This window comes from Nyctereutes procyonoides, unplaced genomic scaffold (assembly GCF_905146905.1).
Source record: "Nyctereutes procyonoides isolate TBG_1078 unplaced genomic scaffold, NYPRO_anot_genome, whole genome shotgun sequence".
Lineage (NCBI taxonomy): Eukaryota > Metazoa > Chordata > Mammalia > Carnivora > Canidae > Nyctereutes > Nyctereutes procyonoides.
Genome location: NW_026575052.1, coordinates 26705045 through 26729312, shown reverse-complemented (window position 1 = coordinate 26729312; position 24268 = coordinate 26705045). Strand labels below are relative to the sequence as shown.

Genomic DNA, 24268 nt, shown 5'->3' with positions numbered 1-24268 from the left:
GCATTTCCTCAGCTTTCAAACCGGGAGTCCTATCCTCTGACTACTCAATATCTGACCCTCACAGGCCCAAGGTTGCACAGAAAGCAAAGACCAGCTTTGCAACATTTAGAGTAGTTCCCTCTCTGACATACCCTCACCCAAATCTGTCTCCCTCAAATAATATCAGCGGGTAACCATCCAAACATGAAGCAAATGAACTGACAGGCGAAGCTGCAAATCTTGCAAAAAGTGTGGGGTTTCATGAAGTTGATGTGACACTATACCAATGAAGCCCTAGCTGACCACAAAGGAAGAGACACCACCAGTCCTTCAAAGACAGTTGCTTGACTACCAAAGGTGTGATCCTTCCCTGTGAAAACTCTCCAATATACTTGCAAAAATAACCCTCTTTCTGTAACAGAGCTGATTCTTCATTCTGATGTCTGCATGGTTGGGATCACAATCTAAACAGTGTTAATCATGAGTTAAAGCTAATTTTTCTTCATCACTTTCAGTTTCCTTTTCAAGGCAAAGTCCCAGTACGCTCTGGTTCCCCCTCACTATCTCTGTGAAGTCTGGGTTGTATTTTTAGAAGGATTCACCGCAGGGGCGCCTGGCTGGCTCAGCTGGTGGAGCAGGAAGACTCTTATCTCACAGTGCGTGTGCAGCCTACTTTAAAAGAAAAGAGGGATCCCTGGGTGGCGCAGAGGTTTGGCGCCTGCCTTTGGCCCAGGGCGCGATCCTGGAGACCCGGGATCGAATCCCACGTCAGGCTCCCGGTGCATGGAGCCTGCTTCTCCCTCTGCCTGTGTCTCTGCCTCTCTCTCTCTCTCTCTGTATGACTATCGTAAATAAATAAATAAATTAATTAAAAAAAAAAAAGAAAAGAAAAAAAGGGGGGTGGGGGCGGGGGGGGAGGAATCTTTGCAGTCGCCTTCCAGGTACAGGATATGGTGTGGAAAGGTGTCCGACCCCATCTCCTGCCCAAGCCGCAGCCACCTCATTCCCAAGGCAGAGGAAGCCCGCCGCAGGGCGCACTGGAGCGCCTTCCCGCGACCGCCTGGGGACCGCCTGGGGACCGCCAGCCCTGCGGCCGCCGGCACGGAGCTCAGCGGCACCTCGGGGAAAGCCTCCGCCCCGCGGGCCAAGGGCCCACCAGCCTTCCCCACACGCGGGAGGTTACTTCGATGAACCGTTTTGCGGCACGAAGGGGAAACTGAGGCCCGGTGAAGGGCAGAGACTTGCTGCTCCGCGGCTCCTCGGAGGAATGCAGGTAACACAGTGAACACTCGGCCGGCGCGCCCCGCGCCCGCGCCCCGCGCCCCGCAGGACGGCGGCGCCCACCCCTGCCGCAGGGCGCCTGGGGCGGCGCTGGCTCTCGGAAACGCGAGGCGGGAGGCCGGACCCCTCGAGGCCCCCAGACCCGGCCTCCAGGCGGGGCCGGGCCTCCGTCGGGTCCCGCTCGCTCTCCAGCAGGGCCCGCCGCCCCGGCCCGCCCCGCCCCGGCCCGAGCCCGGCCCGAGCCCGGCCGCTGCCCCCACCGCGGCAGCTCGGCGGGCCCAGGTCACACGGCGGCCGCCGCTCGCCGGGGCCCACCGCCCCGGTCCCCGCCCCGCCGTCTCCCCCTCCCCCCTCCCCGCCCTCCCCTCCCCCCGGGAGGGAGGAGGAGACTCGGCGGCCCTCCCTCGGCCCTCCCGGCGGCGGCCGCAGCCAGCCCCGTGCCCGCTCCGCCCAGCCGCGGCGGGTCGGACGTCCGGAGCCCGCGGGTCCGCGGCCGAGGTGAGCGGGGGCGGCAGGGCCGGGGGCGGCGGGCCGCGGCGTCCCGGGGACTCCCCAGCCCGCGAACCTTCCGCGGGAGGGAAGGGGTTAAGGCGGGGCGTGCTGGAGGAGAGGGGCGCAGCGTCCGCAGCAACCCCAAACTCCGGGCAGAACTTCCCGGCCCCCTCCCGGGCTCCCGCCACCGCCCCGGCCCGGGACGTCGGGTGCGGAGCGGCCGCGGGGCCCGGAGGGGGAGGGCAGAGCCGCCTTCGGAATGCTGCGGGCCGGGACCGGACGGGAGGGGGCGCGGGCGGGGGCGGAATGGGGAACCCTCCCGGGACCCAACGTGGTCACCATGGCGAGTGTGGGACGGACGGGCGCCCGAGCCAATCGGAGCGCGGCGCCGCCGCCTCGGCCCGCGGCGGCCGCCAATGGGGGCCCTGCGGCGGGGTGGGCGGGACCGCGCCGCGCGGGGCCGGGAGCCCCCTCTGCCCCCGCCAGCCGCTAGAGGGAGCGGGGCGGCCGGGCCGGGCCCCGGCGGGTGGGGAGGCGGCGAGGAAGGGAGGGCCCGACGCGACTCTCGGCGTGGGAGGGCAGAAAGCGAATTTCTGGAAGGAGCCTGGGCCGCTACGAGCGGCGGATCCGTGCGAGGAGGATGCAGTGGGCTGGAGCTGCCTCGGCGTCCCGACGGCGCCCGTGGAGGAGAGCTGGCAAGCCCATCTCCCCGGGCTCCTGTTTCCGCATCTTAAGTGTGGGCTGTACAGACAGGGCGGTCGGGTTGGTTCTGGTTGGCTCGGGTTGGCACAGGGTCTGCCCACTTGCTGGACGGAGCTTTTAGGGAGCTTGTTAGTGCCTCTCCCCCACGGTACAGGCAAGGAAACAGGCCCAGAAGGCGCAGGCAGAAAGGCGCAGACATCCCACCGCGTATCAGTGGCAGAGCCGGGACGGGGGCATGTCCGCTCTACCTGGGCGCATAGTCCAAGGAGTCGCTGAGAGGCGGCCGCTGGCCCGCAGGCAGGCCGGCCCCCGCGCACCGCCCTCAGTCTCTCCCATACCAGCTGTGCCTGGCCGCTGGGCCTGAGGCCCCCATCCGCAGACATCATGCCCCTCAGGTAGACATAACCCTGGCGGGGAGGCGTCCGATCCCAGCACTCCAGCCCCACCTTGCTGCCGGTCCTCTGTGTGGAGGTGGACAAGTACCTGCTCCTCTGGGCGTTGGCCCATTGGAAAGAAAGGGGTTCTAAATGTGACCTAGGACATCTTTGTGGCTCCTCAGCCTGAGATGGAGATACCTGGGACAGGCCAGAGGTGCCTACCCCGAGGCTCACTCGGGTCTATCCTGCAGGCCCTCCTTACCTCCCTCCCTTCTCTCAGTCCTCTACTGGTGATCCAGTGGCTGGAGCCCAGGCAGCAGGTCCGAGGGACAGGTGCCCGCAGTCTGTGGGCTGACCAGCCTTGAACCCTGCACTTATCCAATCAGGCTGTCCTCTGCGGTTTCCTGCTGGGCTCTGCTCCCTTCCCACAGCCAGGCCTGTGGCCATGGGCAGCTCCAGAGCGCCACCTGAAATGTTCTGGAAGGACAGAGTGGAGCTCTGAGCTTGAGGGCAGAGGTGGGCCACTGGGCAATGCCCAAACCCCTCAGCTGGCCCCTGTCCAGGCTTCAGCATTGCTCACTTCTTTCGCTGGATATTGAGACTCATCTAAACGTGCCAAGGACAAAACACAAAGTTGTCCTCCTGTGGGCCACTTAGGTAAGAGGCCTAATCCCTGACCTGGCCATGTAATGACTTCTGACTTTGACCTTGGCCACAGTTTCAGATACCTGCCTGGTTTGAAACCTGGCCCCAAAAGGATAGTTCAACCCTCTTTCTCCACAAGGGGACCCCTAACTGTCCATCTTCTGTCCATCAGCCTAGAAAGCATTTATGGGCATCTGCTGTATGCTGGGCCCCATAATGACAGCCAGAGAGACCAAGATTTCCTCATGACATTGCTGAAGAACAGGGAGGCGGCAGTGCTTTGGGAACACTAACATATTCTGTGTGAGGCCAGAGAAGTCTTCCCAGAGGAGGGTCTTGAAGGATGTGTAAGAGTTTGCTGATGGAGAAAGGAGGGGAGACCATCTACACAGTTCCACAAGCAGCAGGAGCCTCCCACTGGTCACTTTTCTGTGGACAAGGTGGATGAGGGCCTGGCCTGAAGCAAGTACGATATCAAAACATTTTAGTTCCTGCCCTAGAGTGAGCCCACAGCTGCCTGGGGCAATGAAGACAGTTATGGGGCTGGGGTCCAGGAGCTCTGAGTCCCACTAGGAGGGTCTATCCCACTAAGAGGATGCAAGGTCACGGTTTTAGCTCTCTGCTGGTTACCCCACCAGCCAACTTTAAGCAAATCCTGTATCCAAGGGATCCCTGGGTGGCTCAGCAGTTTAGCGCCTGCCTTTGGATCGGGTCATGATCCTGGGGTCCCGGGATTGAGTCCCACATTGGGGTCCCTGCATGGAGCCTGCTTCTCCCTCTGCCTGTGTCTCTCCTTGTCTTCCTCTCTCTCTCTGTATCCCTCATGAATAAATAAATAAAACCTTAAAAAAAAATCCTGTATCCAAGAAGCTGTGGGTGGCACAAGTGTCCTGTCTGAGTTGGGGAAGTGTGCCCTGCGAAAGAAGAGGGCATCTGGCCAGATGTGGCTGTGACAGTTTGTAGGGCTGTGCTCCCTAGGGAGCACTTGGGGCTGAGGAGATCAAGGCATTTCCTGGAAGTGGAGGAACTGAGCCTGAAGGAGGGGTGAGGTTTTTTAGAGCGGGGTACAGGGAACAGCCTGAGCAGAAACCCTGAGGATTAGTGCAGGAATAGACCCGTCTGGCTGGTAGGAGGCAGAAGGGAGGGTGGGCTGGGGCAGGCTCTCTGGGGCCTGTAGTGGCTGGTCCCTCCCCCACCTGCTCTTTGGGGGGGGGTGACACCCTTGGGGAATCAGGAGGCCCCCCCACACATAGAAAACACACACCCTATGGGAGGAAGTCACTGAGCTTGGTGGGGAGGGGCCGGGCAGGACAGGGCAGCCAGAGCCTGTCTCTGTAACTGTGAGCTGAGCTTCTGTGTTACATGACTCTCACTGAGTGTGGCCGTTACTAGGGCTGTGTGTGTGTGTGTGTGTGTGTGTGTGTGTGTGTGTGTCCCTGAGGCTGTGTTATGTGAGTGGGGTGGGAGCAGGGGTGAGGGGAGGCGTTGCTAGGCAGGGTCTGGCTGCCCTGAGTCCACACAGAGTGCAGGATTCCCAGTGTGCTGGGGGAGCGTGCTTCTAGATAAAACCAACCTTGGACACCCACCGCTTCCCACACGCGTGCACACACAGCCTCCAGGGGACCCTGGGCTTGCAAGAGGAAAGGCAGGAGAACTGTTCAGAGCTCCTCTTTCCCCCTTGTTCCCCTTCCTCCTCCCTCAGCCCCCAGGAGGGACTGGGCCAGGCTGCTGGGAAGGGCAACAGGAACTGAGTCTGGAGCCCACTCCTGCCTTTAGCATGGGCGCCTGGAAGCCATTAGGGGCCTGGGTGGCGCCGGCCCTGCCCCTGCGTGACAGGCTGGAGATTCCTGGAAGGAGCCCGCCCCCATCCCGCCGAGCACCATGCCAGGCCTGGTGGCTTCCAGAGGCAGAGAGAATATGGCATCGGGCCCCCTCCCTGCCACCCTCTCAGTTTAGGGGCAGCCAGGAGGGCCCAGAGGACAGAGCCTGGAGGACCCTCCCACCAGTCCCCATGACCAGCACAGCTGTGGTGGGCGCCAGGCTAGCACTGGGATTTCCTGGCTCCTCCCCTCCCCCTCAGGCTCTCACATTGTTTTTCTTTTCCAAGACCTTCTCGTGGAGCTGGGCCAGGAAAATGGGAGAGGAGTGTGAGTGCCTGTATGTGTGTCTGTGTGTGGCCAAGTTCATCTCAGGGATGAGTATCTGCAGTCTCTCTGTGTGTATCCATCTGTCATTGGCATGTGTCTGTCGTCGGGCACATCTGTGACTCTGTATCTCCAGGTGAGCACCTCTGTGCATCCATATAGCTGTATGTGCATATAGGTCCATCTCCAAGGATACGTGTGTCTCCTCATGTCTTCGTATCTGTGTGTATGTGTGTGGGATTACCTGTGTGACTGCAGGGTGTGCAGAGATGTCTGAATGCAGATGGCATCTGAGCCTGCCACCTCACTGCACAGACGGGGAGACTGAGTCAGAAGGCATGCAGCCTGCCAGCAAGTTAGTGGCATACAGGGAGCTAGAACCTAGATCTGTGTGGCCGTGTCTGGCTTCTGTAACTTTGTGCAGGTGTTATTGGCGTTGAGACATACACGTTTGTATGTATGAAAACTATGGGTGGTGACAAAGTATCACCAAATACTCAAGTGTCCCCCACTTGAACTAGTAAAATGCAAATTCCCAGCCCCATGGCTACTGACCAGGAGTCTTAGTGGGGGAGAGGGGGAGGGAGGGCCCAGGAACTGCATTTTAAGCAAGTGTCAAAGTGAATCTGAAGGATCCCTTCCTTAAGCCCACTGGTCTACCTCACCCCCACCCCCATTCTACAGGTGAAGAAACTGAGGCCCAAAAAGGGGCAGTGGCTTACATGAGGTTGGTGACAGAGCTGCGCCTAGAACTGATGCCTGGTAGAGGTAGACAGTTAACAAACAGCAAACAGACTAGAGAAATACAGTAGGATCACTGGGCAGCACCGAGATGCTAACAGTCATGGACTTAAACTGATGCCAGGTCCACGTGGTGGTAAAAGCTGCCATGCCTGCTCAGATAGGTGAAGGCAAGACAGGCAGAGCAGTGGAGGTGCCCTGGGCTGGCATTGTCCAGAGGGAACAGGACAGAAGAGGGTACTGGGTCACTGAAGGCATTGGCCAGGAAAGATTAGGGTCATGGAGTGGGAACCGGGCAAGGGGACAGGGGCTGGGGTGGGCAGCTCGGACAGTGAACAAATGGTGGGATCAGGTGGCCGTAGCTCCTCTTGGGATTGAAGAGTTTTTGGAGTTGGACTCCTAGAGGGAGTGAACGTGGACTTGACGATAGAGAGGGGTCACAGCTGTTGCCAACAACAAAGGGTGTGGCCTCTGACATGGTCAGGTTTGCATTTTTAAAAACTCACTCTGGCTGCTGCTGTTCAGAACAGATTTGAAGAAGGCACAGCTTGCTGGGGGACAGGGCAGGGAGGCGGTGGCTGGGGTCACCCAGGTGGGAGGTGGTGTGGTGGCCTGGACAGCTTAGTCGCAGCATGGCTGGAAGGTGGATAGCTCCTTGTGATGTGTGGCAGTCAGACCCACAAGACTTGGAGGTGGCAGGGTGCAGGGGGAAAGCAGATTCCAGAACATCCTCCAGAGCATGAAAGAGGGAGAAAGGGCTCTTCTCCCAGAGGGGGCATCCAGAAGGAGGAACTGGTTGTGGAGGGAATAGAGAAGATGAGTTCCAGTTTGACCAGTCTGAGTCTGAGTTATCTGAGGGGCAGCCAAATAGAGATGAGGGGTGAGGGGGTGGTGTCTGGAGGGCAGCCTGGCTGGAAAGAGAGATTTGGGGTTGTTAGGACACGGTGCGGTGGCTCAGGAGAGGGCAGTGAGAGAAAAGAGGGCCCAATACTAGATGACACCAGCACTCAACAGTGAGCCCAGATTGCCACAGGAAGGCTGGTGGGAACAGCTGGAGAGTAGGAGAAAGACCAGAGAGCATGGCAGCCCGGGGAAGAGACTGATGCAGGGAAGCAGGAGGGACTGACGGTGCCCACAGCTAGAGAGGGCACCCTGGCGGGGGCTGAGACTTGCCCCATGGGCAGCATGGCTGGACGCCAGCCTGCTGTGGCCTGGAGAGAGAGCAAGGGAGACCAAAAGGGTAGATGGGCCTCAAAAAGAAGGAGAGAGGAAGCAGGGAGGGAGAAGATCGTGCCAGAAGGGACTCAGGCAGGGGTGAGGCCCCCTGAAGAGGGTATCCATGTCAGGGATGGGAAACACTTTGACCCAAAGAGGGAGAGCCCTTCCATCTTCTTAGGGGCAGAGAGGAGGAGGCCATGGGCCTGGGGGCAGGACCCGGAGGGCGTGCCAATCTGATAGATGCCAATCTGCGTGCCATTTCACTGTGAACTATAACATTAGGTCACCTGCTGAGAGTGAGGGGTTCGAGGTGAGAGGAGGGTGGAAAGGGGACAGAGATAGTAAGCCAGGCGTGCCGGAGCAGCTGGCGCTGAGGCACTTTGCTGTGGTGCTGGGAGCCCTACCAGCCACGCACTGCAGAGGAAGAGCTGGTCGTTGGGGCAGAGTTTTGGGATTGGGGATGAGGATTTGTGGGACAGGCTCAGCTCAATGGGGAAGGGAGAGTGTGACATCCCAAGGGGCTGCTGGTGGTGGTGGTCCATGCAAGACCACAGTGGAGGGAGAGGGGGACAGAGAGGAGGAGGACCTGTGACTCACTTTCCTTTAAAGTGATGTGGCTGATGAATAGCAGAGCCCAGCGATGGGACCCCTCACCACACTGCACACCCACTGGTCCCCACCCCTGCCATCTAGACACTGGCGTGTTCCCATCAGAACACCAGAGCACGCGTTGCTTTCACCATACTCTTACCAGTGTTTGCATTTGGGCTCCTAGATACCGCATCTGGAATCACATCTGGGCTTGAACCTTTCCGAGCCTCCTCCTTCCTCTGGGGTAAATGGCAGTCTCTTCCTTGAGTCTATTGAGAGGAATAAATGAGATAGTCCACATAAGGCCATGGGTGTGGCACCTGGCCTGTAGTTGGCCCTCTACAAATGTCATTGTCATTGTCATCATATGCTGGGACAGAAACAGTGGCCAAGAGCCAGCCCTGCACTCAGCAAACCCACAGCCTGGGGTGAGGGTGGGGAGCAGGCAGGGAAGCAGATAAATGGTAGGTGAGGTTGGTCACACTACTAATGGAGGCACAGGCGTGGCTGGCCACCTGGCTTCAGGCGGTCCCGGAGGACTTCTAGGAGGAGTGGTATCTCATAAATTTTAAGGATGAGAAGAGTTAGCTCAGCGCAGAAAGAGGCAGGGAGGGGACTCCTGGGAGTAATGTCAGTGTGCAAGCATGCTGCACTTGGGGTGGAGATGGGGGAGCCATTCTCTCGGTGAAATGCGACTTAAAAGTCAAGGACAGCAGCAGATCGAGGTTTTGATCGGCTGCCTTGGCCGCAGGATGAAGGGACTGGGGGGGGTGCCTGGAAGCCCGGGAGGAAGCGGCCACAGCCCTTGCCCACCACCACGCCTCCCTGGGGCCTTCCCTGGAGCAAACCGAGCTCTTCCCGCTGCCCCCTTCGCCCTCCCCGTGGCTGAGCTTACGGGCATGGACAGATGGGGGCCACCACCTGCTAACGGTTGCGTTCTCCGACAGGTCCGAGGAGGAGGCGTCCCGCCCGCCGCGGCGGCCGGGAGAGCGGTGGGGAACGGTGGCGTCATGCACACCCGGCCGCCCCCGCGCCGCCGCTGAGCCCGCCGCGAGGTGGACCCCGGGGCCCGCCCGGCCGGCCGCACCATGAGCCACGGGCCCAGCCCCCGGCTGGCCGAGTCTCCGCAGCTGTCCAAGGGCAGCCTGCTGACCATCCTGGGCAGCCCGTCGCCCGAGCGCGGGGGCCCTGCCGACTCGCTGCCGCCCACGCCGCCCAGCGGCACGCCCTCGCCGGGGCCGCCGCCCGCGCTGCCGCTGCCGCCGCCGCTGCCGCCGCCGCCCGCGCTGCTGGCCGACGGGGACTGGGAGAGCCGCGAGGAGCTGCGGCTGCGGGAGCTGGAGGAGGCGCGCGCGCGGGCGGCGCAGATGGAGAAGACCATGCGCTGGTGGTCCGACTGCACGGCCAACTGGCGCGAGAAGTGGAGCAAGGTGCGCGCCGAGCGCAACCGCGCCCGCGAGGAGGTGCGCCAGCTGCGCCAGCGCCTCGACGCGCTCACCAAGGAGCTGGCGGGCGCGCGGCGCGAGCGCCAGGAGGCGCAGGGCGAGTGCGAGGCGCGGGGCCGCGAGCTGGCGCGGCTGCGGGGCGCCCGGGGGGCCGCCGACAGGACGCCCGACGGGCCTGAGCCCGAGCCTGAGCGGGAGCAGGAGCCGGTGCGCGACGTCGGGGCCGAAGCGCCCCCCGGCAGCCAGGTGCGCGGCGCGGGTGGGGCTGGCGAGGAGGCGGGCTCGAGGCAGGGCCTGGGCGCTGGGGGCCCGAGGGCGGAGGGCGGGGCCGCGAGGGGGACCCGGAGGGCTCGGTCGCCGGGAGGTTTCACTCTCCTGCGCCGCCTCCGCTCCGCGGGGACTCAGGGCGCCAGACTTCTGGCGGCGGTGGAGAGGGTGGAGAGGCCTGGGACCTGGTGTTCTCCACTCGACGCCTAAGCAGCCAACAGAACCCTAGAATCGCCCCTTCGGGACAGCAGCCGATCGGAGCACCTGCCTGGTAGGCATCCGTTAGCCGCAGAACTGAGTCCATTCATTCTTTCAACTTGAATGGGTGGGGAGGTGGTTAGGAGTCAACATTTACAACCGCACCAGTCAAAGCTTGAGAGGTGGAGGTTGTTAGGGTACTGGAAGCACAGAGAAGGTCCCTGAACCAGGCTCTGGGGAGGGGGCTTCACACAAGCTTTCCTAGAAGAGGTCCCATTCAAGCTGATGCGGAGGAGGATGCGGAGGAATTAGCTGGAAATATGCAAGCTGGCTTTCTAGGCATGCAAAAGCCCAGAGCCCGGGAATGACAGCTCCCGTCATCCTGTGGGCACCTACAGAGAGCACTACGCTGGCATGTGCAGGATCTAATTAATCCAATCACAATCCCAAGAGGTGTTTGCTTTGTGGATGAGCACACTGAGGCACAGAGAGATTAAGTACTAACGTCTCCCACCTGGTGACTGGAGTGCTGGGTAGTTGAACCCAGGTGACCTCCAAAGCCCATGGTAACAATCAGGATGGCTGGAGCAGGAACGGTGGGTGTGAGGGCAGCGGGCCCCTGACTAGCAGGCCTTCTAAGAGCAGAGTCCAGGCTCAGGTTCCTCCCAGCTCCATCCTCAGACAGTCCAGCTCCTCCAGCTGAGATTCTTGGCTGCCCCTTCCCCTTTTCTCCCCTCCCCTGCCCAGCCCCTGCCACCCCTGCAGGCTAGAGTGGGCACTGCTGCCTCCTGGTGGCTGATGCCTCCAGTACCCCCAGCCCTGCCTCTGGAGGTGGCATTTGTTGCTCTTCTTTGGGACAGATGATGACAGCCCCTGTTAGCCAGCCTCACGGTGCTATTCCTGTCCTGTCCTTGCTGTGGCTGAAAGTCGCATTCCAGGAGCTAGCAGGTGCAGTGGCAGAGGCCTTGGGGTTTTGGTCTGATTTTTTTTCTCCAGCCCAGCCACTTCTGTGTTCTGTGACCCAGAACCAGTCCCTTCTCTCCCTGTTTCCCCATTTGTGAAATAGAGCTTTGAACCAGGTGGCGTTTGAGGCCACCACCCAGACTGTGTCTGAGATACATTAGTAGAACCTCTCTTCACAGGTAGTTCTCAGGGCCACTGTCCCCATCCACACAGGGAAACAGGGCCAGACAGGGAAGGAGCTGGCATAGACTCATCTAGAAAGGTCATAGGGGAAGCCAGGCTGGAGGAACAGAGGCCATGGATGTCTCAGATTTGTGGTCAGAGGCAGGCCTGGGGTGCAGCAGGGGCAAGGCTGGATGGGCAAAGGGGAATAAGAAGCTGGGGGGATGGGGGGAAGGGTGGTGCTTGGCACTGAGTCAATAGTCCTTCACTACTTCCTGTCTAGGAGCTGGTTCTGCTCACAGGGGTTGCCTTCCTGTACATCTTTTATGTCACCTACCTCCCAGTACCTTAGCGTTTGCTCCTGAAGAATGGAATCTTAGAGCCAGAATTCCTTTTGAGGAAATCTAGTTCCTATCCATTGTAGGAGTCCCTGTTTCTGCATCCATTCACATCAGGTCCCACCATATGTTTGCATACTTCCAGTGACAGGGAGCTTACCACCTTTCCTGGGAAATCTCCTAAGATAACAGGGAACTTTGGTGGCTGACTCTGTATGCAGTTCCAGGAGGTGAAAGGGAGAGGCCCAATAGAGGGGATGGAGAGGCAGGCTCCAAAAGAGGAAATTGGGGCCCACAAGGGCTGTGTGACTTGCCCAAGGTCACCCACCAAGCTGATCGCAGACCCAGGACCTAGGAAAGTTCATGAAGTCGGCAATGGGGGGTGAGGGCTCAGCAGCCACCGGTCCATCCTCCACCTTGGTCTCTACAGGAGCTGGAGCTAGTGGAGAGCCTGCTGAAGAACAGACCAGAGGAGCCTGATGGCTGCTGGGAGGCACGAAGCATGGGGGCCGGGGTCCCACGGAGCAGCTCAGGCCGCCAGGAGCGCAGCCGGCTACCCTGGGAAGACACAGCCACCATTGAGGAGGATACATCCAAGTTGACTGCCCTGCGGCTGCGGTTGGATGAATCCCAGAAGGTGTTGCTCAAGGAGCGAGAGTGAGTTCCAGGAGGGAAACAGGGCCTGGGCGGGGGCACACCAAGGCACCATCAGGATCACAGGATGAAAGTCCATGTCATGGAACATGAGACTTGCTGAAGGTGAAGGGCACTATTTAGGCTTGGAATTTTGGAGCAATGTACTGTAACTGGAGCACCCAGTGCAAGTTTTGTGTTCTTAATTTAAATAATATGTATCGTGCATTTGTTCTGGGTCAGACCTGGAATCAGCAGTGAGGATATGGCTATAATTGAACCCAAGCCCTCCCCACCCCCCGCCTCATGAAGCTTCTGTCCTAGTGGGGAGAGAGTGTCATGGGCAAAGGTAAAAGCAGGGAAGGGAGGGTCAGGGAGGCTGAAGGGTTGCAGATGGGAATTCGGGTTTGGCCTAGTTGAATTTGAGATGACAGGGAGGCAGCTGGGTACATGAATGAGTCTGGACTTCATGAGGGAGATCTGGGCTGGAGGTAAAAACGCAGGAGTCAGCAGTGAATAGGTGATTTCAAAAGCTGTGAGCTGGGTGAGGGAGGTCAGAGGATGCAGCCCTGGAGTCAGCCAGAGTTTAGAGATCAGAGAAAGAGCCAAGCAGCAGAGGAAACAGGAGAAGGGAGTCTGGGAAGGGCCAGGGAAACCAGGCGCACTGTGTTCATGGAGGAGGGAGTGAGCAACTGATCAAGGAAGAAGAGGGCTAAGCACTGACCAGCAGATTTAGAATATGGAGGTCACCAGTGACCTTGATCAAGGGACAGGCCTGATTATAATGAACATTTTGTAACACCCCCTTTTCTGTCCAGAAATTATACGCATGGATAGTATGAAGACAGAGATCGGGAGACGCCTGTCTGGCTCAGGCAGTGGAGCAAGCAACTCTTGATATGGGGTTGTGAGCTCAAGCCCCATGTTGGGCAGAGAGCCTACTTTAAAAAAAAAAAAGACAAAGATCAGGGGGATGCTTCTGTAAGTCAAAGAACACCAGAGATGGCCCCCAGACTCCCAGAAACGAGAGGACAGGCTCCCTCTCATGGGCCTTAGACAGAACCAGCCCTGCAGACCGACCGCTTGAGCTTGGACTTCTAGCCACCAGGACTGCAAGACCATAAATTTCTGTTTAAGCAAGACGGGCAAAAAGCAATCTGTTTCACTAATCCAAAAGATAAAGCAGAAATGAAGGGTGTTTATTTGTCTGCTTTTTAATTTTTTTTTTTAATTTATTTATGATAGTCACACAGAGAAAGAGAGAGAGGCAGAGACATAGGCTGAGGGAGAAGCAGGCTCCATGCACCGGGAGCCCGACGTGGGATTTGATCCCGGGTCTCCAGGATCGCGCCCTGGGCCAAAGGCAGGCGCCAAACCGCTGCGCCACCCAGGGATCCCACGAAGGGTGTTTGTAACCAAATATACATAATGTGATGTGGACATGCTCAGGCCCAGCTCCACTAGAGGAAATAACGAAGTGTAGTTGTTCTTTGAACAATGTTGGGGTCAGAGGCACTGACACCCCCCTCATGCAGTTGAAAATCTGACTCCCTAAAATTTGATCCTCCCAAAACTTTACTAATAGCCAATTGTTGACCAGAAGCCTTACTGGTAATATAAACAGTCGATCAACATGTTTTGTGTGTATTCTATGTATTATGTGCTGTATTCTTACAAGAAAGGAAGCTAGAGGAAAGAAAACATTTAGAAAAAGAAAAATACGATGCCGTACTGTATTTATCAAAACGACCCACGTGTATATGGACCCATGTGGTTGAAACCCACGGTGTCCAAGGGACAGATGTAGTCAGAATCTGGTGCCTTTCCAAAGAAGGGTGGTGACGATAACCCTCCCAGCAGGTACTCCCAGCATAGTGCGCCCTGAGAGTCAGGTTTTGTGTGTATGGGCTCACCTCCCAGGACAGCTACAAAAACCGCAGGTGTAGATTGTGGGGTCGGCCACTCAGATACACCAGTGCCGTCATGGTGGTGACAAGATTTCCTGAGAGGAACAGCCTTTTTGAACAAAGTTCTGAACAAAGCAAAGCCCAACATTCCCTCAGTTTACACACCGATTCTGTTCCTGGGGAAACGCTCTGTTAGTACAAAAGATACTTTCTGTTTATATGTAAATCAGAGTGAAGGTCTAGGCTCAGATGATTTTCACCCCCAGGGATGTCCAACAGGACATGCACATGTTAAATGGGGATGCAAGATAATTCCGGGGTGGGTGGGATGGCCCTTGGCATTCAGTGCAGGACAGAGGCAACCCTCATCCCTGCCCACTGAGTGACCCAGTCAGGCCTGATTACCAGAAATGCCTCCTAGAGGGTGGCATTGTCTCCTCTGAGAAGCCCATGTGAGAGGCGTGAAATGTCCGGTTCCCCGAGAGGGAGGGCTGTCAGGAGGCAAGCATGCTGAAGAGTAAGAATAAATATAGCTGTTAGTTGAGCACCTACTGTGTGCCAGGGGCCAGGTCTCATGCTCTTTACCCACAGCATCTCATTCATGCACAGATCAGAGTGCAGAGTGGGGATCATAGGAGACCATTCCCCCAACCCAGTGATAATGACCAGAGGTGACCCCTCCATCCAAGACCCACTGGACCGTGTTTTCCAGCTTTTCTGACCCCAGGACTGTGCCTTACAGGCAACCACAGTACATACAAGAACAGAGGTCATATTTGGCTGTTGAGCCTGAGACTCTTGAGCAGGGATGACCAATGCCCTGGAGTCCCGGTGACCTGCCCACTTGTGAGTTGGGCATCCACAATTGTACAGGGGGTCAGAGGGGTGGACAGCTCCAGAAGGAATGCAAAATTGGCATGCCTGCCATAGTATGGGGTGCCAGGGCCTTGAATGCTGAGGCAAAGACTTCGGACACAGACTGTACTGGTGCAGGCTGCACAGGAGGACTCTCAGCAGAGAGCCTCAGTGGGCCCTCCCCATGTCTGTCTCTCTCTTCCTCTCTCCAGGGATAAACTGACACTGAGCAGGAACATTGAGAAGCTGGAAGGGGAGCTCAGCCAGTGGAAGATCAAGTACGAGGAGCTGAACAAGACCAAGCAGGAAATGCTCAAGCAGGTGAGTCTCAGAAACGGTGGTCTTCCTAGAGGAAGCAGCACCGCACTGTTGAATTTCAGCAGTGGGAGAAAGAAGGGAGTTTGGTCATTCCCTGTCAAACGCTGGCCATGCGCCACATGCTGTCCTGAGTGCTCGAGCAGGCTGTGTCCCTGTCTTCAGAAGCTCACCTTGGGGAGGGAGGGGCTGTGGAGTGGGGCATGGGGATCCCAACAGTAACCGGGCAGGTAAATTCATAAACTATGAAGGAGTCAGACAGGATAAGGGAGCTGGGATGGCAGGTCAAGAATGCCATGTCTAAAAAAATAAGAAAATAAAATAAAATGACAAAGCAGTAAGTAAAATAAAAAATGAAAATTAAGGGGAAAAAAAAAAAAAGAATGGCCTCTCTCAGAAGGTGACATTTAAGGCAAGACCGAAAGAAGCCATCCTTGAGAGGGATGAGGTCACCAGGGAACCAGACCTCACTGGACTTCCTCAACCAGGCTGAAGGGGACAAGTCTGGATGGAGGATTCACCGACCGAGTCTAGTGTGTGCTCCCTGTCACTCCTGCCTCTGGGCAGTCAAGGATGCTGGACCCTGAGGTCCCCATTTTGTAAATGACAAAACTGAGGCGCCAGCTGGCAGAGGGCCTGCAGTATGGGGACTCGGCCAGCGGGGCCCCCTGGGTGGCTGCCCCTGCCTCCCGTGCAGGCCCCCGTGGCCACCAGGGGGCGCGGCCACCTGGGGAAAGTCTGCAGGACCTGCGACATTTCCAGAAGGAGCAGAGATGCCAGCCCTCAGAGCCTGGAACTGCCCTGGAAGCAACTGACACTGTCTCATGGTAGACTCTCTTAGGGAAGACCCTAAAATGCTCGCCCTCCTCAAGTGACATCTTGGGGGGCAGGGGGGCAGAAATCTGCCTTTTGAGTCTTTTCAAATGATGAACCATTTGCAGAAAAGTGAATAAAGCATGAGTGCTCAGTTTAGCAGATAATTCTAAAGATTCTCCTTTGTAACTGGCTTCTTTCCCTCAGTGTCGTGGATTTGGGGCTCGTCCCCACCATCACACAGAGTGATAGTTTGTTGGTTTTCTTCATGCACGGCACATGCGCAGTGCAGGGCCTGCACCGTGCGGCCACCACTGCAGGCGATCCTGATGTGGCCAAGCCCGCACCCACACGCAGACCCTGTTCGGATCCACCGGGCGCATTCAGCCAGTTCACAGGGCCACCCAGTGCCAAGGCCACATAGGGATACAAAGGTGGACACACAAGCTTTCTGTCCTCCCCAGCTCACATCCTGGTGGGGAATGGGACGGAGAAGAAAGGAGGCACCACTTGTAGTCAGCGAGGGTGAGAGAGGCCTCCTTGAGGAGGGGGCATCTAGGCCAAGGCCCAAGAACTGTGAAAAGTCAACCCTGTAAAAAAAATAATTAAAAAATAAAATAATAAAATAAAATAAATAAAAATAATCCTGGAAAGAGTACACCGGGTAGAGAAAACCATATATGCAAAGGCCCAGGGGTAGACAGGAACTCGGTGTGTTTGTGGACTCAAGGCTGGAGCACAATGAACTAAGGGGAGAAAGGAGAGATGGGCAAGAGTCCAGCCATATTTGTGAGAGCATAGAAAGGAGTCGAGCCTTATCCTAAGGAACCCAGGGATGGGAATACAATTGGATTTATCTTTTTAAAGAGCTCATTCTGGGCTGCTGTTGTGGAAGATGGGGTGACAGAAGCCACGAGTGGACTCTGGGAGGCAGATGGTTCATGAGGTAGGAGGAAGTGGCACAAGCAGGCAGATTTAGGCTCTGTCCTGGATACCCAGGGGTGCGTCTGGACTTCACGTCAGGCTCCTTGCTAAGCGCGCCTGCCCCAGCACCCATGACCCTGGAGCTGGTTCCAGGGGTGTACCCAGGTGCTTGTCACAGAACCGGGTTATGCTGTGTCCTGCAGCTCAGCATCCTGAAGGAGGCCCACCAGGACGAGCTGGGTCGCATGTCCGAAGACCTGGAGGACGAGCTAGGTGCACGGTCCAGCATGGACAGGAAGATGGCTGAGCTGAGGGGTGAGGTGAGGCCACCAGCAGGACCCAGATGGGCTTGGAGCTGGTGCGGGGAGGTAGGGGGGTGGGGGGCAGGGGCCTTGCCTTCATCAGCCAACCATCCAGAAGAGGGCAAGAACCAGGTCTGTGTGCTGAGGTGAGGGCCAGAAGGTGCTCCGGTCTGTGGGCGGGCTGCAGGGGACAGTGGGCCTCTCTCCCACACGGGGACCAGGGGACCAGAAGCACCCCCACATCCTGCACACCGTGAAACCAGCTCAGGTTAATTATAGCTGCTGCAGCTGGATCTGCTTCCTGGAGCCAAAAATGGCTCCAGGAGGACGAGGAGGAGAAGGAGTGGGGGTGGGGGGAGGCAGCTCAGGCCCTCCTGTGCCCCCTTCCCCCTGGAGCCCTGACCCTGTCCTGCCCTGTGGTAGATGGAGCGGCTGCAGGCAGAGAACGCTGCTGAGTGGGGTCGCCGTGAGCGGCTGGAGACTGAGAAGCTAGGCCTGGAACGGGAGAACAAGAAGCTGCGGGCACAGGTGGGGGACCTGGAGGAGGCACTGGCCCGACGGCGGAGGCAGACAGCCAGCGCACTGGACTGTGACCTGCGGGCCAGTCAGGCCGCACTTTTTGAGAAGAACAAGGTGGGGGAGTGGGTGGTACGGCTGGGGCCGGGCGGGGGGCTGGGGCAGCCCCCACTGCAGCCAGGGCCAAGCACCCACTGTGTGTCCAGCTCCAGCCCACGGGCCGGCTGAGGTAGAGGTGGTGCCGGCCCTGGACCCCGGTGGGCCCCGTGCCCGTGCTCGATGTTCACTCTGGCACGGAACCCACCCAATCGGCCGCACGTCTGCAGAGCCCCTGCTGTGTGTAGGCCTCATTCTGGACATGGGAGGCACACGGAGAGCCGACAGGTACCCCCTGACACCGTCCTCCCTGCAGGAGCTGGCAGACCTGAAGCACGTGCATGCCAAGCTGAAGAAACAGTTTCAGGAGAAGGTGGCCGAGTTGGCACACGCCAACCGGCGGGTGGAGCAGCACGAGGCAGAAGTGAAGAAGCTGCGGCTACGGGTGGAGGAGCTCAAGAAGGAGCTGGCCCAGGCCGAGGACGAGGTGAGCACCCACTGGGGCCCGAGGGTGGCCTCATGCCTCAGCTGCGGTAGGTGCGGGGCTGCAGGGGCCATCCGTGTCACTGTGATCTGGGACCCCAGTGCCCAGAGGGGCCCAGGGGAGGGTGGGGGGTGGGGGCGGGGGTGGAGATGGCAGCGTCTGGTGGGTGGTAGATAGTGTGCAAAGAAAAACAGACAGGCAGGGTGGATGAGTAGCTGGATAGATTAGTGGAGGGGTGAGTGGGTGGACATGTCGGTGGTCTGTGTAGCACCTAGATGTGGAAATGGAACAAGAAAGTAACTCCACGGATGAATGAACAGATGGCTGAGAAAATAGAGGGCTGGTAGATGAGGAAGGGAGCGGGAGGGGGATGGATGAAATATAACAATAGATGTCTGATAGGTGACTGGATGGGTGATGGATGGGTAGGTGATTGGATGGGTAGATGGGTGGATAGGGGGGTGACTGGAAGGGTGAATGGATGGGTAGCTAACTGGATGGGTGGATGGGTGGATAGATATGTGTGTTGGGTAGGTAACTGGATGGATGAGTGGGTGACTAGATGGGAGGATGGGTGGATAGGTGTGTGGATGGGTGAGTGACTGGATGAGTGGGTGGTTGGGTAGGGGGATGGGGAGATAGTGGTTGGATGGATGGGTAGATAGGTGGATGGATAGGTGGGTTACTGGATGAATGACCAATGAGTATATGGATTCATGAGTATATAGATGCACGGAAAAGATAGATGACTGTGGACAGTGGAAAGATGGCTAGATAACTAGGTTGGAACAGCACATAGAAGGATGAATGGACAGAAGGGTGGACAGATGGGATGATAGGTGTGTCTAGGAGAGTAGAAGCAGATAGAATGGGGTGAATGGTTGGTCAAGTAGAATAAGCAGTGGCAAGTGGGTAGGTAGGTGTCTTTTCATGGGCAGATGTTAGTCCACAGATGAATGGTCAGATGAAAAAACCCATAGGGAGAGAGTGGTAGGTGGGCTGATGGCCAAATCAGTAGCTCAGGGTCTCGGAAGATATGTAGATTTGGAAGGCAAGGGTGGCAGGGATGGCAAGGAGCAAAGGGAAGCTTCCTTGGAGGAGGTGGGCCTTGGGTCTGGGCCTCAAGGGACAGACAGGGATTGCTCTTGGGAAAGGCAGAGGAATGGCAGGAGTGGCTGGTCCTGGGCAGATGACAGGCCAGGCTGACCCAAGGTGACCTTTGCACCCTTGGCCCTGCTCCCCCGCCAGCTGGATGAGGCCCACAACCAGGCACGTAAGCTGCAGCGGTCGCTGGACGAGCAGACAGAGCAGAGCGAGAACCTCCAAGTGCAGCTGGAGCATCTGCAGTCCAGGTGGGCGCACAGCCCTGATTGCAGCAGCGGGGATGGGGGCAGGGGCGGAGGGGGGTGGCGTGGCTGCGGGGGCAGGATTCCCAACCAGGACACAGAAACAGGGCAGGAGACTTCCTCCCGGGTCAAGGTTGACCAGAGGGGAAGGTGGGGAAGGAAGAGACCCGGAACCCCTGGGGCCAGAATCCTGTCCCCTCCAGGCAGGAAGGGCCAGGGCCAGGAAATCAGGGCAGGAAAGTGCAGGAAGTGAGAGCAGCTGAGAGCCCTGCAACCACCTCCTACGTGTGACCTGTGTGACCTGTGACCGGCTAGCAAGCAGGTGGGTGGGTGGTGAGAGGGAAGGAAGGGGAGGCTGGAGAGGTCAGGTCCAAAGGATCTGGGGAGTCAGGGGCAGCAAGAACAAGCAGCCCTCAGGGTCCCCGGGCTGCCGTGAACCCCAAGCTGGCTAGAATCAGGGATAGGAGCACAGGGAAGCAGGGAGGAGCCCCAGCCCTCATGGTAGGCCCAACCCATCAGCCGAAGCCTTGGTGAGGAACCAAGGAATGACCGAGGGGTCTCTGGAGGACCCACCCAGCACACTCTTCCTCCCTCCCCTGACCACCCATCCCAATACTCTGTGAGTCACCCCCTCTCCCTGTACTCTCCCTAGGCCCATAAGGTGACAGAGAGCCAAGTCCGAGGCCCTCCTAAATCCACAAGCACTCCCCACCAGCCAGGGGCGTCAGGACCACTGTGCTATCTCCCTGTGCCAGGCCCTTACTCGCATCCTCTGATTCCACGGGACAGAGTGACGCAGGCTCTGCAGCCAGACTGCCTGGGTGGGTGGGATTCTACACTTACTAGCTTGGAAATGGTCTGTGTGGTCTTGGGCCACTTGCTTAACCTCTCTGTGTCAGTTTAACTGAGCTTATAAAAGTGCCTGGCACATTGTATGTGCAGAGGACCTGTCAGCTGCTGCTGTTGCTACTCCCCTCGCATCCAGGGGAGGCCGCTGGGGGCTCTGGTTGGGGGGAGGAGTTGTACTTCTGTTTGGGTCCCACGCTGTACAAGAATCACGCTCCTATGACAGAAGGGAAGTAGAAGATTTTTTTTTCTAGAAAGCTGACAGATAAGGAAACTAAGGCCTAAGAGGGTGTTTCCCCGGCCACACAGCTGGCAGGTGGTCCAGCCAGATAGCCCCTCCCCACCCCCACCCCCCAGCCATCAGTGCCCAGATTTACGGAGCACATACTATATGCTGCCACGTGCTGAGTGTGGCTAGGAATATAGACCTGACAGCTGTGTGACGTTGCCAGCCTAGCCTCAGTTTCCCCATCTGCCTGGGGTGATGTCCATAAAATGTTGCATGGGGGCCCAGGCTGCCCACTCTGCGCCCCCACCCAGTCATACCCCCTCAGAGGCCCCGAGCCCCGGGCTTTACCACAGCGTTGGCCACGTTGTTCCGAAGGAGGCAAGCAGGCTGTATGTACCCAGCCTCTCCAGCGCTTCCAACGGGGAGGGCAGGGCTGCCCAGGACTGCTGCCTCGTTTTATTTTCCAACTTTTTGTGCTTTAATGTTCCGGGGACAGCTCACTAAATCACAGCCCCGTAATGGAGGCCCCCGCCTGGCCCCCTCCCTGCCGTGTTAATAATTCATGCCTTCCAGTAAGATGGAGCCAAGACGGCCACTCTGCTGGGGGATGGGCATTTCCTCCACCAGCCCTCATAAACTTTGGCTTTAGGAATTCAGTGTGGGGAAGAACTAGGGTGGAGCACTTTTTCACTGTCATTGGGGATCTAGGGGACTCAGACCCACCACCCCCAAACTCTCCCCTCGTGGCATAGGTTCGAATCCTAGCAGTGTGACCTTTAGTGTCTGCTTTGACTCTCCCTGCGGTCTAGGGGACTGGGCAAATTACCTGACTGCTCTGTGCCTCAGTTTCCTCGTCTGTAAAACGAGGGTGACAGTAGCACCTCCCTCACCTCAGCGGCTTCCAGGAGGATGCTGTGACATGGGATACTGGAGGGAGAAGGCCCCAGCTGGTGCCTGGCAGCAGGGAAGTGCTAGGGAAGGCTCAGTCATTTGCAGTGTTCCCCCAACCCCCTGTGACAGACTGCCCCCAACCCTCCTGTCCCCCCTCCCCCCTCCTGCCTCCTGGCTCCACAGGCTCCGCAGGCAGCAGCAGAACGCACCCCTCTTTGGGAAGATCCGAAGTGCTCGCTTCGGCACCGAGGAGGCTGGGGACGGAGCCAGTGACCTGGATGAAGACGAGGACCTGCAGATCCAAGTGGCCTAGAGCTGCCAGGGCCAGACAGGACCAGCCTGTGACCACAGGCCCCTTGGTGTCCGGGCCGACCGGCCGCTCCAGCCGAGGCAGCTGCCAGTGCTCCCTGCCATGGCTGTCTTCCTCCTCTCCCAGGGTGGGCGCCAATGATCCTGCCCTGGCAACACCCAGTGGAAGGGAAGCCATGGCCTGTGTTTTATACATGTACATAAGTGCGCGGGGTCCTTGGACCCATTTGGTCTTATAAACACAGGACCACTCCAAGGCCCGGTCTCAGCACCCTGAGCCACCTAGGACCTTCATGCAGGGGTGAGGGGGATGTCAAAGGGGGCCATTGGGGCTTTGACCCAGGCTCCCTCTCTGAACCTTGGGGTCAGGGGGAGCTGTTTACAGTACAATGTGATAAACCCAGTCTTTTGTAATAAATGGAGTTTGGGTTCTTGGGGCAGAGTCCTGAGAGTGTGGCAGATGTGGGCAGGTGATGTAGGGGCGGCATGAGCTTGCATCTAGCACGCAACCTGAGCTCAGGAATGTCAAGTGACTTAATAAATGAACGAATGTAAGAAACAATGAATGGATGAACACCTGAGCTGCTCAGTGTGAGTGGAAGGAAAAGGTATGGTGTATGTCTAATCTGGAGGAGAGGAGGCAACGATCCTGCACCGGATGGATTCAGATCTCTGCTTCTGCCCCTCACTGGCTGTGCACCAATGGCGAAGTGACTTGACCCCTCTCAGCCTCCGTTTCCCCATCTATAAATTAGGTGCCTCATACAGCTCTCATGAGAATAGGATGAGTTCATCTGGAACTCAGGGAAGGTTAGTTGTTACTGAAATACTTGAAGGTATGCCCCAGAGAGGAGGGATTTGCCAGCTGGGCTCTGCCACAGGGATGAAGTTTAGGCGACCAAAAGTAGGTATAAGCAACAATAAATAATAAGTTCTTTTATCTTTCCCCCAGCCCTGTTCTAGGTAATGAAATTGCAGGTAGTTTTAATTTTTGATGCTTAATTTGTAAACTCTCTCTAACCAGCAGATTTATATTAAATCTGGGGGAAACTGTTATTCAGAACACAATCGCACACATCATTGAATCTGCCAGTTGAGATGGCACGGAGACACCTGCCTTTAATGAGATGCTTTAGAGGAATCCTCGGCAGCAGGCCTGCTTTCGGCAGAAAGAGGCTGTGTCAGCATTATTTTAGTGGGCAGAAGGGGCGAGTTGCCTGTGCTCAAGTGGTGCTGAGCAGGGGCCTGGCACCAAAAAGGAGTTCAATTTAATTAGAAAAGGGGCTCTTTGCCTGCAGAGGGGAGCTACCTGCAGTGGGTTTCTTTCTTGTGACCGTCTGAGGGGCCCCTAAGGATACAGTGCTGGGACCCAGATGGTGCCAGAGCCCAGCTAGTGATATATATGGGCACCAAACATTTCCCGTGTTGCCACACCTGACCAAGTGATGCTGGTGAAGTGGGGTTTGCTATCCTGGCAGAGAGACCCCAGGTTCCCTCCTGGGCTCTGAGGGGAAAGGAGGGAGTAGGCAAGACCCTGCTGTGGGGAGCCACCCGCCATGGGTCTTTCCTCACGAGCCAGGGCCTCCGACCAAAAGGCTGTGGGAAGAGGACTGTTCCTGCCAGTCGTCTTTCTGTTTTCTCTCCCAAACAGGAAGTGGGCCCCAGAAGAGGCTGAAATACTGCCCTTTGACCCCCAGGAGCCAGGCCCTCACTGACGACAGCCCTGGGAGCCACCTCCCCAGGCCGCAGGCGGACCTGCCATTCCCAGACACAGAGCAGATCCGCAGGCACAGCGGGCTCCCCCAGACTCCCTGGCACCTCTGCCGAGAGTGTTGAGCAGGGGCCCCATTCCCGGCCCTGTCTGCGGGCGGGGCCGCTCCTGAGAATGTCAGCCAGGGGAGGGTCTGGCTTCCCACTTCATTGTCCAAGGGAAAACCAAAGTCTCTGGAGGGGAGAGACAGCCACAGACCACAGGGCTGGAAGATTCTCCAGGCTCTTTCGTCCCGTTGTTCTTGGTGGCAGCATCTGCCAACAGAAGCGTCAGCTTTGGCTCCCGTGATGCTTTAAAAACTGTATTAAATGCATGGCTAATATTAGTAATGGGGAGTTTCGCAGAAAAATGCAGGTTTCCTTCTTGTGAGGCATCAGCTCGTCAGAGCACACTGGGTTCACCGTCCCGTGTGGCCGTGGCCGCTGGGTGGAGAGGCGGGTGCCGCCCGCAGCCTTGCTCAGCAGGCACCTCAACTGTGTTACTGCCTG

General features: G+C 57.7%; 1 protein-coding gene across 3 annotated transcripts; it reads left to right on the top strand.

Annotated features, from left to right (window-relative positions):
- The first annotated feature begins 1105 nt into the window (after positions 1–1105).
- Positions 1106–24105, top strand: CCDC102A (coiled-coil domain containing 102A). Of its 3 annotated transcripts, none has more exons than XM_055332213.1 (9): positions 1106–1252; positions 9118–9861; positions 11974–12200; positions 15151–15259; positions 17194–17310; positions 17716–17925; positions 18221–18391; positions 19637–19740; positions 21884–24105. In XM_055332213.1, the coding sequence occupies exons 2-9, from the start codon at positions 9259–9261 to the stop codon at positions 22011–22013; spliced, it is 1671 nt and encodes a 556-aa protein (XP_055188188.1). In that variant the 5' UTR covers positions 1106–1252; positions 9118–9258; the 3' UTR covers positions 22014–24105. The 3 variants fall into 3 exon arrangements, with proteins under 3 accessions (XP_055188188.1, XP_055188187.1, XP_055188189.1); XM_055332212.1 differs by lacking the exon at positions 1106–1252 and adding an exon at positions 1667–1758; XM_055332214.1 differs by lacking the exons at positions 1106–1252; positions 21884–24105 and adding exons at positions 1667–1758; positions 19938–20079.
- Positions 24106–24268: the final 163 nt, after the last annotated feature.